General features: G+C 54.2%; 1 protein-coding gene across 1 annotated transcript in view; it reads left to right on the top strand.

Moving 5' to 3' along the window:
• The first annotated feature begins 5,895 nt into the window (after window positions 1-5,895).
• The window catches only part of LOC309885351 (heparan sulfate glucosamine 3-O-sulfotransferase 3A1-like), a 29,258-nt gene continuing 17,822 nt past the window's right edge, over window positions 5,896-17,331 (top strand). Inside the window, exon 1 of the mRNA XM_082775202.1 lies at window positions 5,896-6,587. Coding sequence (XP_082631328.1) covers window positions 6,007-6,587 — 581 coding nt within the window. The 5' untranslated portion in view covers window positions 5,896-6,006. The remainder of the gene's footprint in view (window positions 6,588-17,331) is intronic.

The following is a 17,331-nucleotide window of genomic DNA, read 5'->3' as shown; positions in this document are numbered from 1 at the left end:
GCTGCCCTGTCCCAGCCCTCGATGCTCTCCAAGCACCACTTGATATCCAGTGATGTCATTAAAAAGTCTTCCCTTAACTTCAGTGCCCCTGGGTTAGGGTTTGGGGAGCAACAAGGCTTTGCCCTCTCAGGATGAATGAAGCCAGGACACCAGTAGCTCCCATCCCCACTCTGGTCCCTGTGGTGATTTTCTCCAGCCACCAAGCCCACAAGCCCATCCTGGACCAAAGGAACCTTGCCAGCACAGACAAAATTTCAAAAGCTAACCCTTCTCCCTAAAACTTTCTTCACTTTCCCCAAAAACACATTTGTAATAGGAAAAAGAATATATAAAAAAAAAAAAAAAAGTTTTGTTGACAGTTTGAAAACAGCCTTCCCTGTGTGTTTAATACGGAACCATAAATGCAGATTTAGGGTTTAATTTTCCCTGTATTGTTTTCATTGTCTGGCTTGGCTCTTTTTTTTTTTTTTTTTTTTTTTTTTTTTTAAGTGGGGAATATTATTAAAAAGTACAAAAGGCCCAGACGGTATTTATTGTTGTTCCAAGCCGTAGCCGGTCACAACCGTACCAAAGCCAGCACAACGAAGCACGCAGCGCACAAATAAAACGAGACACAAACAAAGGTAATAAAAGAGACAAGTATCTGTTTCAAAAGCCCAGGAAGAGCAGCAGGAGTGTAACTACTTCATGTTCCAGCTAATATAGCTGTCTGGAGTGATGCTCCGAAAGCTATACCAGGGAACGCTTTATGGGTTTCCCTGGGAGAGCTCTTGTAAATATTTGCCTGCAATGGCTGAGGAGCTCTGGTGACGTTGGGGAGCTGGTGATCCCTATGGTTTGCCAGCTGGGCTACAAAGCCAACAGGCAGGGTTGCCTGAATAGCATACCCCACACTGCAGGCTGTAGGCATGGACATGTCAGCACCCAGACCCCACAAAGCAGCACCCAAGCCCCCCAAATAGCACCCAACCCCCTGCGTACAGCACCCAGACCCCAGCAGGCAGCACCCAGACCCCTCACCCTGCAGCTGATGGAGGGAGGTGCTGCTGCTCGTGTGCCCATCTCAGTAGCAGCCCCAGTTCATCCATGTCATGAGCCTGGGGCACTCAGGGACACCGGCTGGGGAGGGAACGTAGGGGCAGCAGGGGGCCCAGGACAGCAGTGGGCCACCAAAAACACAGCCGGGAGCTGCAGCTTCAGCAAGCTGCTGGGAGGCAAGATCAGTCCCACTGGCCCATAAATCATACAGATAAATCACAGCCAGTATATCTCAGGGGAGGACAAACGGGGCTCATTCAAACGTCAGCCCTTTCACCCCCTAGGTGGTGGTGCACCAGCACGATCCCTCCATCGCGGTGGTGAGCATCCCTCCCCTCCATCCGTGGGGCTCCCCGAGCTCCTGCCAGGGCCTCGAATCCCATTCAGCCTCCTCCTCTTACCAGCTCTTATTAATTCATGCTCCGACCCGAGGCCTCCCAGATGTCCTCACATCCCTTGCCAGCTCCCTAATCAAGTTGGCCCAGTCTCCACCGCCGCTGGGGAGGAGGCATCGGATACGAGGGGGACGGAGCTGGCTCCCAGTGCCAGGGCCAGGCAGCGGGTATTGGATTTGTTGCCTCCTGCCTCAGCCAAAGCAGGAGGAAGACTTTGTCTGCTTTCTGCTCACAGGTCTGTTTGCTTTCTGGGGGCGGGCATTCAATATTCTGCAATGGGTCGAGCCATTTTGTCAGGTTAACTGAATGCAGAATAAATATACTCCCACAAACATTTTTTTTCCTTTTTTTTTTCTGCTCTCTATGACATTCTCTGTGGATCCACTTGTCCAAAAAAAATAATAATAATCCTGTCCCCACATTTTCAGTGCGTGTGTCTGAATACTTCAGGACATCTTTGCCAGCCCTGTGCCCACTGCAGCCTCCCCTGGGATGTCCCCACCACATGGCTCAGCCGCTGCCCTTTATTATGGCCTAAGGAGCCCACAAGTGAAGGACCACAAATCCTTTCTTTAAGGCTAGGGGAGCATCTGGCTGGCACCCCACTGTGCCAGGCTCTGTTCACATGTATTCTGCCCCAAAAGGCTTGGTGGGAAGGCCCAGGAACCAGAAAGCACATGGATGAGGACCAACATCCCTCCTGCCACCGCTGCCACCTGGGCTGGGGACTGCCCAGGGCGTCCTGGTGACAGCAGTGGCTCATCTTTGGCACTAGGGCTGCGGGTCCCACTGGTTATAGGGAACAATACACGTCCCCACAAGGCAAGAAGTCCTTGAACTTCCCATGTGATTTCAGGGGGGGGAAAGCCCAGGAGATTACAGAGATCAATAGAGGATTTGGGTATGACAGGACCCTCCATCGCCTCCTCCCTCTCCTTTGGGCTTGAGGACCCGCGGGCTGCTGTGGCCTGTCCCCATTAGCTATTGTTCCCATTCATTGTAGATGAAGGGGCTTTTGTTGTGGGAGCCCATGCGGGGTCACGTTGCCCCTTGGTTATCAATCTGCTTCCCTCTGCCCTGTCCCAAAGTCCGCTCCCCGCTACAATGGGATGTTTTCTTCGGGAACAGCTCCCTGACAGGCAGCGGCTCCCTTTGCCTCCAGACCTTATAATCACTCCTTAAGCTGTGCTTGCCTCGGGCTCCCCAGTCCCTTTTCCACCACACTCCCAGTTTAACCCCTGATCCCATCTACGGTATGGGTCAGTGGGAAAAGAGAAAAAATACAGCCGTGCCGGGGGGGCTGGCGTGGGCTGCACATTCAGGAGGCATCCGGGCTTGAAGCCTTTTCCTGAGCCTTGCTGGTCATACAGGAGCACCTGGAAATATCCAGGGCTGGGAGCCAGGTCTGCAGCTTGCCCAGGGGCAGAGCTGAACCCTGGACAGACTCACTTGTCAGAGGCTCTGCTGGCAGGCAGGTCTGCCTACTCACTGTCCCAAAAGGGAACTCCAGGGGAAGGGCATCCCAAACTGGGCAAGCTGTAGGAAGCCTCGTTAACGGGCTGCTGCTGCTGGTGGAGGGAGATTTTGGCAGCAGCTGGGAGAAGAGCCCTGCTCACGCTCAGGGGTGGCAGCAGAAACATCTCGTGCAGCAGGGCGTCCCTCGAGGCGGGGAGCAATACAATAATAAAGAGATAAAAGCAGAGAAGTACAGCCAAGCAGCGCAAGGAGCGAGTGCGAACAGGACTGGAGGGGAGAAGCTGCCAGGACCATCCCCGTGCCAGAGCGAGCAGCAGCCCTGCCACCCGCTGGGACCAGGGCTTGCCTCCACCATGCGGCCACCAGTGAGGGGACTGCGGGCACTGGAGAGCCATGCACATGTGGGACATGGGGTGTAACCAGCATAGAAATGGGTGGAATGGTCAAGGGGTGAGAAATTTAAGGGGAAAGAAATGAGGCCGCTGTAAAAATATGAAGTCAGTTGTGTAAGAGGCTGAGTAAAACAAAAAGCACCTTTTTCTCCAAGCTTCTAAAAAAATACACCCCACATTATGCCTCAGGGGGTATTGTGGCAGGAGGGCCAAACAGATCAGGGTGGAAATTCTCAGAAGCGGATATGAAGACATCATCCGCCCAGTTTTTCTACCTTTACCAAACATCATTCAGCAAAGGGCCTTGGTACCAAGAGAAACTCATCCCAAACTAAGAACAAAATTGGTCTGCAAATGAACCCCCAAGTAGCTTTTTATTTGCAGCTGTGCTAGCAGAGTTTTCAATGATGTGGGGTACAGGGCAGGAAACTTTTCACATCTTAATTTCCCCAGCTTGCTCTTCCCAGCAGGTAAGACACCCTCCTTGTCAGAGAGCTGCATGCTGGAGCCCCCAGTGCCTTCGGCCCCAGCATGCAGGAGCGATGAGTCAGGCTCTGAAACAAATCGCAAGATTGCCTTACATCCCTACAGACCGTACGGCTGTTTTAAATACAGATATATTTGGCTTATTGCTTTCTAGACTCTAAAACTTTTAAATAGACTCTGGTCCTGTTTTCTCTAGGCAACTGGTGATTTTTTTTAAAGAAAGCTGAGATTCTCACCCATGTTTCCAGGACAATGCAGGAGGAAAGCAGCAGGCACCATGAGTCCTGCGCCACAGCCACAGCCCCGTGGCAGACTCGGTGCTCCCGCACATCTCCTTCTTGTTTCCTCTGCTGGAAATGACCATTTATTCAAACTGAAAACATAGCATTGTTCTAAGTGTCCAGAAAGGAGCATCATAATAAGCAGCAGGAAGAAGTCAGAGCACTTTCCATTGATCGCATTCCTTCTGCAGGGCCCGCTCCAAAGCCCATTGATGTCAGCGAAGTCTTTTCATTGACTTCAATGAGCTTGGGATCACAGCCCCGACTTATAAAGGCATTTAGGTTCCTAATGAGGTAAGTAGTTGCCTAGAGGTATTAGGGGCCTAACCTGCTTATAGCCTTTTGTAAATCACACCAGGCATCTACTTACATGTTGAAGCACTGAAATACCTGAAACACTGCGGTATGGTGAGGGCTCCAGACACACGGGTTGGAATTGGGCTCGCGAACTTCAGATGAAGTGATCTGGCTGCCGTGCAGCTAGGGTGGGTATGGCTTTGGAAACCCATACGTTTGAGATAAGTTTCTTTGCTTAGAGAGGAGAAATGTCATAAAGTTGGGAGAAGATCTAATAGAATAATTCATTGCAAATAGCATTTGTTATTAATTTTGGCCTGTTTACTATTTGGAAACACATTTTTATTAGTCAGCCAGCTCTGCAGATGGCTGATTATTATTCATTGCAATTTTTTTCCTCTTTTCATTGAATAATTTGTAGATACACCAGCTTTGCTTCCAAGTGGTTGAAGTTTAATTCCTTAGCTAGGTCCACACCAAACAGAGGGGAGAAAAAAAAAAAAAAAAAAAAAAAAAAGATCTAAGTCAAGTGTTTCATGTGCAAGTTTGTTTAAAAAGTCTATAATCTATGACAAACATTTCAAATTAAAAGGCCATTCCCACAGGCAATGAAATAACGAAGCCCTTAGAAGCAGGCAACCGAGGCACGGAGCTGATAGCTCCTCGTACGTGTTACGTGCTCTCGGAGGAGAGCAAAGAGAGGAGAAAACTCGGAGAGCAGCCTCCCGATGGGGCTGTGGAAATTTCCTCCAGGTCCTGCGGCCAGGCTGCGGGCAGTTTGGTGATGTGAGCGGGGAAAAGGCTGAGTTTGGGTCCGGTGCTGGGCTGCCGGCGGTCCCGAGGGAGTTTTACAGCCCTGGCAGGCTGCCGGGGGCTGCTCCGGGCACAGCGAGGACTGTGTGCGCCAGGGCCGGGAAAATGGGGAATTTGGGCTGGGCCGGGGGGGACCGGGGGGGGGGCCGGGGGCAGCCCGAGCACCTGGGCGGACAGACAGACGGAGGGACGGACAGACAGCCCGGCTCCATCCCGCTGCTGCCGAGAGCCGAGTGAGGCTGGCGGTGACCTGGGGGGGGAAGAAAGGGGACACCCCTAGGGCTGGCAGTGACACAGGGGTTGGGGGGGAGGGACACTGGGGGACCCCCCAGCGCTGCCCCTTCCCCGCGCCCGCCCGGCCCGGCCCGGCTCGGCTCGGCTCGGCTCTGCCCATCCCTCCGGGGGGGCGTTTCCCGGTCCCTCCCCCTCCGTGCCATTGGCCTCGGCTCCCTCCCGTCCCTTCCCCTCCCCTCTCCCGGCTCGGCCGAACTTTGCCGCGGCCGGCACCGCACGTGGGGGCCCCGCTCCGAGCCCCCCACCCCGGCAGCGCTTCCCCGGCCGGACCCGGGGGCGGCGGCAGCAGCACCACCACCAGCAGCAGCAGCAGCAGCGGCAGCATCCCTCCACCTTCCTTCTTCCTCCTCCTCCTCCTCTCCCTCCCCCCTCAACGGGGGATGCCCCCCTTGAAGCGGCTCCGCGGCGAGCCCCGGGGGGCGGCGGGGATGCTGCGGGGCTCGGCCCCCCCCCGCTGTCGCTGTCGCCGCTGCTGAGCGCTGCGGGGCGGCGGCGGAGCATGGCCAGGGCGCCCGGCCGCCGCCCGGGGGGAGCATGGCCGGGAGCTCGGCGACAGCCCCCGCCGCCGAGCCGCTGCCCCGCAGCATCTTCAAGAAGTTCCTGGTGATGCTCTGCTCCCTCCTCATGTCCCTCTACGTCTTCTACTGCCTGGCCGACCGCTGCCAGACCCTGCCCGGACCCATCATCGCAGCCGGCGCCGCCTCGGAGGAGGAGGAAGGGGGCGGCGGGGGGTACCTGGGGGGCTCCGCCGAGCTGCCCCCCTGGCAGGCGGCTGCGGCGAGGAGGAAGCGGCTGCTGCAGCGGCTCAAGCAGCAGCAGCGGCGGCGGCGGCAGGAGGCGGCGGGGGCTGGCCCGGAGATGCTGCCCGGAGCCGGGGGGAGCCGCCCGGGGGGCTCCGGCGGCGGCGGGGGCAGCGCTGCGGGGACCCCCGGCACCCTGACATCGCTGCTGGGGGAAGGCAGCAAGCGGCTGCCGCAGGCCGTCATCATCGGCGTGAAGAAGGGGGGGACGCGGGCGCTGCTGGAGTTCCTGCGGGTGCACCCCGACGTGCGCGCCGTCGGCGCCGAGCCCCATTTCTTCGACCGCAACTACGAGCGGGGCCTCGCCTGGTACAGGTAGGGCACGGCACGGGACGGCACGGCACGGGACGGGGCTGGCAGCCGTGCCGCGGGGCCGGGCCGGGCCATGCCCAAGCCAGCACTGCCCCCCGCTGGCCGCCGAGCCTCCCGGCCCCTTCCCCCAGCCCCGACCCCAAGCCTTCCCCCGCTTCCCCCAGCTCCGCGTCCCCCCGGAGCCCGCTTCTCCCCTCCTCAGACCCCGCTCCCTGCTCGCCGCCACCCCGGTCCCCAAACCCCCGGTCCCCCCTCTCCCCCCGGTCCCCAGCCCCCTGTGTTGCTCCTGCCTGGGGCTGCTCCCCTCGCCCCGGGGATGTGAGGGGGATGCTGGGGTGTAGGAGAAAAGCCCCAAACCTCGGGTGTGTGGATTTTTGGGAAACCCGCTGGTAGCCCGAGTCCCAGCCGAGCCACCCCTTGCACAGCATCCTATTGCTGCCTCCTGCCACCCACAGCCTGCAGACACAGCCCCTAAAAGCACCTTTCCCATATTTCCCAGGCAAATGTTGCAGCAGCCCTGTTACGGGTAACCAAAGCTGTCAGTGCCAGGAGCACAATCCCTGTGTTCACCTGCCTTAAAAAAAAAAAAAAATGTAGCTGGGGTTATTCTTTCGATTATCCAGTGTTTGGTTAAACCAAAGGTGTCCCTTTTAAAAGAAAGCAAACAGCGAGGCCAAGGAGCAGCGTTGTCATTATTGGTGTTCAGATGTTTTCCTCGCGTGTTTTAAAGTTAAGAGGAGCGCATGTTGGCAGATCCCTGCAGAAAGGATTGCTTGGGGCGCGGGAGAAGCTGCTCTTGTGCATAGTGTGTCTGTGTTTGTGGCTTTCGTGAATGCACAAGCAAAACGGGGAGGATTTGGGGTACCCCCAGAGATTGTTTTACTTTCAAGTTAAGCCCCACTACCAGCAGAGAAGGGAGGCTGATTTTGGCTCAGCTTGTGGTGACAGTACTGAAATGTGGAGTAGGATAGTACTGACAGTCCGAGTGTTTATGTAAAGTCTTAACACGTGGAAGCGATGAGCTTCCTTGTGTATCCGCCAGTGTCAGGAACGCGCCGGGTTTCTGCAGGCAGCAGTGTGGGTTCTCCGAGAGGAAAGATTTCCTTTTGTGTGGGCTGGAGCTGTCTACAGAATTATATTTTTAGTGCGCACTTATCCAATTTCCACATGCTGACCCTGTATCAGAGAGGAAACGTTTATAAGGAATCTGCAAACCTCAAGAACTTTAATCAAGCCTTGACTTTGAAAAATAAACACATGGCTTTTGGGTGGCATCTACTGAAATTTATGGTGGATATGCAGAAAAGCCCATTTATTGAGGATGCTCTTGAAGCCCTGGGGAGCAGGCAGGGGTGGGATAGCCCCGCTAGGGTCAGGAACTGGTGCCTGGGTGAGGAGAGCAGACCTAGACAGAGGAGGAGCCACGGGCATTTAGCGCATAGTGCGGTCCTCAGCACAGGGGATTTAATTTTCCAGAGGTTTGGTCTTGATCTTGCAGCTCTTACTCATTCGAGGTGCTGCCCTGCAGGCTGTTTGTATAATCATTATGTTTTAGCATTTGGTACATGAGTGCTCCCATTAATTGCTGCAGTTTGTTTGTGCTGGTATTTGATGTACTGGATTTCACCATTTTTTTATTAGCCCTGTGGAGGCTGAGGTACAGTGAATTCTTTGTATGGGATTATTCCTTTGAGACCTAATCTTGCCAGCTTTGCTTGTATGAGTAATCTTTGCTAACGCACACAGCCCCGTCGTGATGGCAGGGCTGTGGTGTCGGCCCGCTGGTAACCAGTGACCAGTAAATACTCAAAAAAAAAAAAAAAAAAAAAAACCTCTCTCTTCCTCTCCCTTCATGGGTTTGTTGTAATCTTTGATGAGAGTTCAGTGCTGGGGAAATCGCCAGATGTTTGCCAGGGGTCCTGATTTCTTATCTTTGGCATCGGAGTCTTAGGTTTCACGTGCATTTCTGTTTCCCAGCAGTCAGACTAAACAGCATCATTACAAGGTATAAACACTTGGGTTTGCTTTCAGCGCCCGCAGGAAGCCGGCACGGGTGGCGAGCGCCCTGTTGAAGGGAACAAAATGCTCCTGGCTGTTTGCAGTGACACGGGTTGCTGGTTGGCACTGAGTGGTGTGGACTGGGATGGGGACCCTGGGCTTGGTCACAGGTCCCTGGGGAGCACAGGGCTGGGCTGTCACAGGGGTGCCACCTGCAGACATCGAGGCCATGGCTGTGGGGTCTTGGGCATGAAGGGGACCGCGGTTCCTCCTGAAAACAAAAGAGCGTCCCTGGTGCCAGCTGTGAGGTGCTGTGCGTGGTGCAGGATGACTGGGGTGATGAGCTTGGGCTGCAGCAGCAGCATGGTGTTGCTGAAACGCCGCGTAGATGGTGGTGCCTGGAGGTGGATGAAGGTGGGAGCTTGGCTCGGGGAAGTCCCGGGGTGCCCCAGTGCACAAAAGCAATGGACAGCGCCGTCCGTTAATCCAGTGGAATAATCGCTCGCCTTTTAGCTGGCATTGTGTCTGGGCAGGAAGGCAGCTGTCCTACAGAGAGGCTGATTTTAAAAAAACAATCTGAGTGATTTAATTTGGTAAGTGTGACACCTCCGTGCTCGTGTGTGGGTTGAATATCAAGGGAAGCTGTGCACCAAAAGCAGCTTTCTCCGTTTCAGGGTTGTGAGTCTCCTATTCGTACGGGGACAAAAGGAGGGAGGGGGCAGCCCACAATGCTCTCATTGACTTCCCAGCACAGAAATCACTGCTTCAGCGCTGAACAAGGCTATTGAGCTCCCAGAGTTCAATAGCAGGTGAGCATGTGTTTTAACAGTGTTCAGCTGCCATCCCCCACCCCGAGTACGGCTGTATACAGCCTGGGGACAACTCCAGAATGGGGGCTAATCCAGTCAAGTGGGAAAAAAAAAAAAAAAGGCTGGAATAAAAACAAAATCTGTGTTTGTGGGTGATATTGCGAGTCTGGCTGGTTCCCTCTGATCCTTTGTTAGTCTCGTAATGATTGAGCTGCCTGTTGGAATGTCATTAGACTGTCAGTCACCCCAGGAACATTTATTTCATATGTTTTAATCTCCCTGCCTCTGCAGCACCAGTGCCAACTCCACCAGAGCGAAGCCAAGCTAATGTCATTAGATTACACCCGATCCAGGGGGAGATGAAAGGTGCTTCAAAGTTACCCCATCAGGTTGGGAGTTTAAGCATCGCTCCTCCCTGGTGCTCCCAGAGCTGGGGAGTTCTCTGTCTCCTAATTAATGTCCTCTGGGGATTTTTCTCCAAGGCTTTTTTTTTTTTTTCCCTTCATTTTTTTAGTCTAGGCAACCAGTGATGTTTCTGAGTCAAAGGGAACAGAGAATGTCTCAGAAGAGGTCTGGGATGGAGGACAAGGAGGTTTATTTGAGAGCAGGGGGGAGCAGCTTAGAGCAGCTGCTTGCAGCTGCATCCCACCTTCTGGTGCACTTTCCCAGCCTTGAGTCACAGTGAAATCAGAGCCCAGGGGACGGAGGAGTTGGACCACTCCTGCAGTGGTGGATGGCCTGGAGGTCCAGGGGGCTTTGTGGTCCCCGTAATTCAGCAGCACCATCTGGGAGTGCTTTGTACTCCTGGAAGTGAGCAGGGGAGCGTGGGCGCAGGGCACAAAAGGGCATGGGTGGTGGCAGAGAAGACTTTGGGGAGCAAGTACAGTTCATGAACGGCAGAAAGGAGAAAGGACCTTGATGCAAACATCTGTGGGAGGATGCTGCTGTAGCAATAGTCACCTTGGAGTGATCTTATCACCCAGCTTTGCAGCCTCTGCAAGGAGCACCAGGTCTTTGGTGGGGCATTCAGAATGTGCCCTGCCCAGGACGTGGCTTGTGCCATTCAATACCGAGTTTGAGTTGTTTTGGTTTTCTGCTCCCTGGTAGGTGCACGCCTGCTTGTAAGCAGTTCTGGTTGAGCAACGCCTCCTCCTTGTCCTGAGAACATCGCGTCTCCCAAACACATCTGAATTTCTAATAGCATTGGGCGCAGCCTGCAGCAGTTTCTCTGAAAATTGCAGCCTTGGACAACCACATGCTAAAGATGATCAAGGTCCTTGTTTATTTATTAACTGTGTAATCAGATATCTTGTACTGAGTTCATTGTGCCAGGTGCTGTATAAAAAAGGAACAAAAGATGGTCTTGGCCCCAAAGCACAGATAATTCAGTGTAAACAACAGGTGGAGATAGGCTGAGACAGGCGCAAAGACAGGGTTGGTCTCCTGGCCAAGGGGTTGTTATAAAAGGACAGTAACTGGTTCTGATGCTCACGTGCTTTGCCGCTGCCTTTGGGGGGGAGAATCTGGACTCAGATACTCCAGGACATTTTGCTAAAGGTTTGAAATAGTTTGAAGGTTGCGCTCTATGGCTTGGCTGATGTCTTGGTGTGCCTCAGTTTGCCCATCTGTAAAATGGAAGGGATGTCACTGCCTTGTGTCTGTGATACCTCTTTCCAGAGATAAGGTGGTATTTAGGCTCTGAGCTTCTTGTGTTATTCTGTGGGTTAAACACCACTCCAAGAAGAAGAAGCCAACCGGCCCTGCTGGCAGAGGTCCTGAAGCCTGAATAGAGCCACGTTTTGGGCCAGGTTCACTGGTAGGTCCCAGCTTGTCTCTGTCCAGCCAGTGACTGTCACCTTCTGTGCTGCGTTTGGCCAGCAGGACAGAGATGGGCTTGTGCCCTCGTGCACAGCACCAGTGAGCCCACACCTCGAGTGCCGAGTTCAGATTCAGGCCCCTCAGCACCAGAAGGGCACTGAGCTGCTCGGGCCTGGGCAGAGGACAGTGGCGCAGCCATGAAGGGGCTGGCAGAGAGGAGCTGGGGGAGCCACTGGGGGAACTGGGGTGGCTCGGTCTGGAGAGGAGGCTGAGGGCAGGCCTCACAGACCTCAGGTGGCAAGTGGAGGGAAGCAAGGGCACGGCCTCAAGGTGTGCCAGGGTGGGTTACATCAGATATCAGGGAGAATTTCTTCATGGACAGGGTGGGAAAGCGCTGGAAGGGGCTGCCCAGGGAAGCAGTGGGGTCCCTATTGCTGGAGGTGTTTGCAAGACATGGTGTGGTGCTGGGATGCTGTAGGTCAGGCTGATGTTTGGGCTTGATGACCTCGAAGGCCTTTTCCAACCAAGGTGGTACCATGACTTTGAGGTGATGAGGGCACCAGGGAGGCAGCTACAGAGGGACTTTTGCCTGCCACAAGTGTCTTTAAGTGTCTTCATCCCCACTAATCTCATGGTTTAGGAGCTTTAGGACAGCCTCTGCTCGCCATCCCCTCGCAGCAAGGTGGAGTGCCATCTAGTGTACATGCCTGATGGCACCGTCTGGACGTGGCATCCCAGTGACATCGAAGTGCAAAGAGATGGGGCTGGATTCTTTCCCCTCTTATTCCTTAAATAAACCCCAAAGTGTTGTTATTTTTGGTGGTGCTTTTAGGTGTTTTGCATCCATATGTATCACTTCTGTTTTCTGGTCGGGGAGAAGTTCATTTCTAGGGTCTGTGTCCATTCCTGATAATGGGATGAGTTCCCCAGTTGGCATATGGGGAGAAGTCAACCCCATTCCCATCAGCAAGCATCAAAATAAGTAATTAATGTTCTACTGGACTCTTTTCTCTGCAGATCCTATGGTCTACGTGAGGAAGTTCAGAAGTCTGTAGGCCCTGTCCTCCTCCTCAGCACAGCTTCACGCCCTGGTCCCTGGTCACAGGAGGCTGGAGGGGGATGGCACTGTCCTCATCCACCCCATGGCTCTGCCCAAGCCCTGGGGTGTTTGGGTCTTCTTGCAGCTGGGTCTCCCCCAGCCCTGCCTGCTGGTGCTGAGCAATCTTGAAAATATGGCCTCAACTGTCCAAGATTTTGTCAGTTAAATTCATAGAGCCGTGCCTTGTGAAAAGCAGTGTGAGGCTCCAGCTGGCTGGGGCTGGAGCCCATTTATGGCAAAAACTGCGATGCTCTTCTGAGAAGCAGCGAATTCCTCCTGCTTATAAATCGCAAGTCCTCCTTTGAGGTCAGATCCTGCAAATCCCAGCCCAGCGGGCTGCCCTCCCTCCTGCCATCAGCTCCGCTGCCTTCGGGGGCTCCTGGCAGTAATTAGGCTGGGTCTGGGGTGCGGGACTGCTGTGCTGTCCCCACCAATGTACCCGCTGACCGCAGCCCAGCTAGGGTTTCACCCCGACCTTTTGAAGTCTCTAATAAGAGCAGTTGGGTCTGGGGAGGGGGAAGGGAGCTGGGCCCTTTCCAAAGAGTTCAGAGCAACGAACAAGTGATCAGCAAACCTGAGAATAACCCCCCCGTGCTCCCTCCCTGACGTCTGCATTAAAACTCCTGAGCTGCTAATTACGCTTTTCCCCTGGAGAGCATTGAGGTAACCCAAACTGCCTGCGCAGTGAAACAGAAGAGGCTGGCGAGGGGGAACAGGGGCCATTGTTGTGGCCATAAATCTCTGCAAATTCTCATTACGCGCAGGTATTAGGGAAGGGAAGCAGATTAGGTTGCAGCTAGAGTTACGTTCCTAGGGCTGGAGGTTGTGGTTCTTACCCTGTTAGAGAGCCCTGTTGGGTCAGTGGAGCTGCTTATGCAGGGTCTGTAGGACCAGGGCCACCCCGGTGTCCTGGCTGCTGTCCCTGCACAGCCCCCTGCCTGGGAAGCTCAGGTTTTTGTGGTTTGGAGTCAAACACGCTCACCCCAAGCTGCACCCGGCTGAACCCGCATGATTCCCCAAGGGGTGCGTTAGCAGGACGGCGTCCACAGCAGGAACAGAAATGGAGATGCTCAAGGAAGTGAATTATTCTTGGTGTTTCTTTCATCAAACACGATTCTGCAGGAGGAAATCTCTCAGCAGAAGTAATCACTGCTGCCCTTTGTGCATGGCAAGCCCATCCTTCTCGCTTCCTGGAGGAGATTCATGACCTGCTCTTTCTGTTCCAACGCCATCTCTTGCGGAGATAAAGCTCCCCACTGGAACTCCCCTGGACTTAGGGCTGCTGCCCGCTTTCTCATGGGAGATGGAGGAGACGCTGGGTGTAAAACCTCACGTGGGTGCCATCCCCTCTAGAGAGCAGCTTCAGCTGGGTCCCACGGAGCCACCTCCTGGAGCAGTGTCCCCTGCCCTGGCCAGTGTCTGGGAGCAGTCATGTCCGCAGCCTTCCCCTGGTGAGAGACCTTTAGCTTCCAACGCGGCTCCACTGTCTGAAGCTGCTCAGTTTTTATTATTATTTTTTCCTCTGGCAGGACATTTCTCTGCTGAAAATTTCAAAAAGTCAGGGTGATTTGTTCTGACATTTCCAGCTGGAAAAGGGCACCCTCCCGGAGACCATGCTTGCTGGGGGAGCCTTTTATTGGAAAATATCAAAACCAATTGTTTTGACTTCTGTGTTTATCCGATGGTCTATATGAGTGTGTGCATTCACACGTGCATCTTTGGGCTCCAAAATGTTGCATTTTGTCATTAACGTTTCATTTTCACTTTCATGTTATTGTATTGTAACATTTAGCAACATAGATGAGCATCTTTCAACATTAGTGAAATGCCTTCGCACTGTCTGACCTGAGCAGTTTGGGAAGCCCTTTTCTGGGGAGAAATACCCATGTTTCAGCTCAAGGTAAAACAAGTGAGGAGGCACCTGGATTTTCCACTACAGGGAAGCCCTGTGTCCTGACCCCTGCAGCACAGGATCAGCAACAGAAGGTCCCTGCTTCGCATCGCAACAGGCTTTGGGAAGCTCCCTCAACCTGGCTGAGTGATGTTGAGCAAAGGCCAGGTCTGTCCCAAGCCTCGATTTCCCTGTCTGTGGAAGGGGCTTACTCACAGAATACCAAGATCTTCACTAAAGCTGCTCAGCCTCAGCACTGCATTCACAATGTGCCATGATGCCGCCTTGCCTGCCTTCTCTGGGCTCTGCCTCCCACAGGGAGTCCACAGGGAGGGAGAGAGAAGGGATTTAGTGGGATGTGCACACCTGGGAGTCCCCAAAAAGGCCAAGAAGGGGAAAGGACTTCCCAGCCTGACTCATGTGCAGAGCACAGCTGTTAATTGAGTCTGACCGGCACCAGCACCATGGGTGTGGGCACAATCCCTCCTGGTGAGATGTGGGCAGCAGCCCCATGTGAGCACCCAGCAAGCAAAGCCTTTGGGTGTGGATTTCAGGGGCTGTGCCTCTGCTTTTCATAGGATTCATCTGCTCATCACTTCCTAATTACAAGTGGGATGCTCAACCAAGTGACAGCAACCTGCCACCTGCAGCTGGTGACCAGACGTGTCCCCGTTCCTGACCCCATCCCTGCAGCCTGGTGACTCAAGGGGCTGCGGCAGTGATGGAGCCATGCAGCAGCCATCGGCCTCCCCTCGGCTGTGTTGGCCAAACCCAGCAGCATTGCAAAAGCCCAAGGCTGGGTGAAGGAGCCTGTGTGACCTGCTCCTAGGGGCTCTCTGGGACATCACGTACAGTTGGGTAGAGGAGTCCGGACATCTCAAGGAGGTATAGGACAGCGGGCTGCTCACCTGCTTTGCTCCACAGCTAGTAGGAGCCTCCCTTGCTCCCCCTTGCTCCAGGTGTAATTTAAACCCTGCTATCCATCTTCTAGGAATCTGGCTTGGACTTTCCCCCAGTAACAGCCAGCTGTGAGGGATGGAGGTGTTGAGGAGGTGACGGTCACCCAGTCCTCCTGAGGGATGTGAGCAATGGGGCCCTGGAGCCCATCAGAGGGATGCGGGCAGCAGGGGACGTGCAGGGCTCCCAGCTGAGCTCCAAAGCCCTGGCAGCCTCAGGAAGAGCTGCCTGGAGCCCCCCAGCCTCATGTTGGGGTTGGGTTTCCTCTTCAGAGGGTGTTTCTGTAGGGATGCAGGAGAGAGGTGAGAGGGGCCACCACATAGCACCTCAGCTTGGGTTCCTTCCTCCCCCTCCATCCAGATTCACCTTGGTGCCTGTGCCTGGGGTGCTGGTTCTCCCTGACGGCACCGATTGTCCTGCTGGCCACCCACCGATTGCCTCACGGCCACCCTGCCCTGCCAGGGACCAGACTGAGCCTTCCCTTTCATATACACATCCCCAGTACAAAGCCAGGTTTATCAGACCAATGAGTTTTGCAGACTCACGGCAGTCTGGCTGCCTGGCTGGCTGCATCTCACTGTAGCCGATCCCATCATCCACACACTGTGGCTCCTATTTTCAGAGTGAGTCCTTCCAGCCCGAGTTCTGCACTGCTGACTTGGGCACAGCCCCCCTGCCGTGGGTTTCCAGGAATGCCATCCTGAACATCTCCTGCTCAGCAAATCGTAGCCATCATATGTTTAGGGGAAAAATTGGATTTGCCTCGTAATCTAATCAATGTTAAATAACAGTAATTCTAACTCCGCGGCTCTATGTTTAAAGTGCAGTTGGTCTCCGGGGATCATCGGAGTTATTTAATCTAATGAAATCACCATTACTGGCTAATGAGGGTGCACCACGGGGATGCCTTTCCCGTGAAAGAAAGCAATGGTTAAATAATTGGCAGCCAGGGCCGAGCATTCAGCGGGGGAAACTGGGCAGGGTGCAGCAAGATGAAGGGTTTACCTGGCAGGGACCCGGAGCTCTTTTGCTGCCTCTCTGACGTCCTCTCAATGGCAAGTGTCGTTTCTCGAGCGATGTCGTGGTAAGCAGGTTCCTCATGTCCCCCTGGCAGCCCTGGGACACACTGGTGCCACTTTTTCCCTTTTTCTGGCCCAGGCAGGAGTTACATTTTTTAACACCTCAATATATCCTCCTGCATTGTGCTAACTCCAGCAGGTTGCTCTCTGCATTGGCTTTCCCTGTCATGGTCCAGACAGTTTGGCCATTTTAAAAACATTTTCCCCAAAACTTTCCATACTTTTTCATTAAGTGGTGCTTCTTTATCTCCTCTTAGAGGGAGACAGGATGTGTTCAGGGCCATTTCTGAGCAGCCCCGTCAGTTCAGTACCTGCAGTCCAGGCCTAGACGCATGCAGCCAGTGGCTCTCCTACGCACTGAACACATTGCGTGCAGATAAATTGGAGTTAGGGCAGCAGCGGCCAGGGACTGTGCTGCTGTCAAATGTCAGCGTGGCTGCATCCCGCATAACCAGGGGAGTGTTCCTTCCCCGTAGCGTGTGCTCTAATTTCCCATTATGATTTCTTTAATAAGACTGATACTTACTGTACATCGCTCATTTGCTGCTAAAATGGGAACCATTAGAGCAATAAGTGGCAATTACCTCCTGAGCGTGTGAACTGAGCGCGGTGCCTCCCCGAAGGAGGGGGCTGAGCCCTGCCTTCTCAGAGCAAACGCCCACAAGCTTCACAAAGCTGCAGAGCAGCTCATTCGGGACAGCTGCAGTGCCCACAGGAGGGTGCCCGGCAGCCTCCAGGTGCAGGATCGCACCCCACGTCTGCTGGGAGCAGAAGCATCTGGCTTGCCGGCGGCAGCTGATGGAGATGAGGAGGAGTTGTGGCTCTGCACATGCTGCTGAGCTACCTGGGGATGTGGGCCCTGTCCTCTGAGCAGCTCGTCCCCAGTGAGTGGCTTTTCCTTGCAATGCAGTTTCCATGCTGAAAGTTTATAAAAAGAAGAAAAGAAAACAAACAAACAAACAAAACAGGGACATATCTGGTAATTTACTCATGTTAAGTGCTCCTAAAATCCCATCTGTGCTGCACAATAGCATGCTGGAGGTCTCTGGAGGAGCGGGTGCTCTGGTGAGGATTTGGTGTGGAGATGCTGGGGCAC

This window comes from Aythya marila, assembly GCF_965140915.1.
Source record: "Aythya marila genome assembly, chromosome: 18".
NCBI classification, from domain to species: Eukaryota; Metazoa; Chordata; class Aves; order Anseriformes; family Anatidae; genus Aythya; species Aythya marila.
This window is presented reverse-complemented; position numbering and strand designations above follow the sequence as displayed.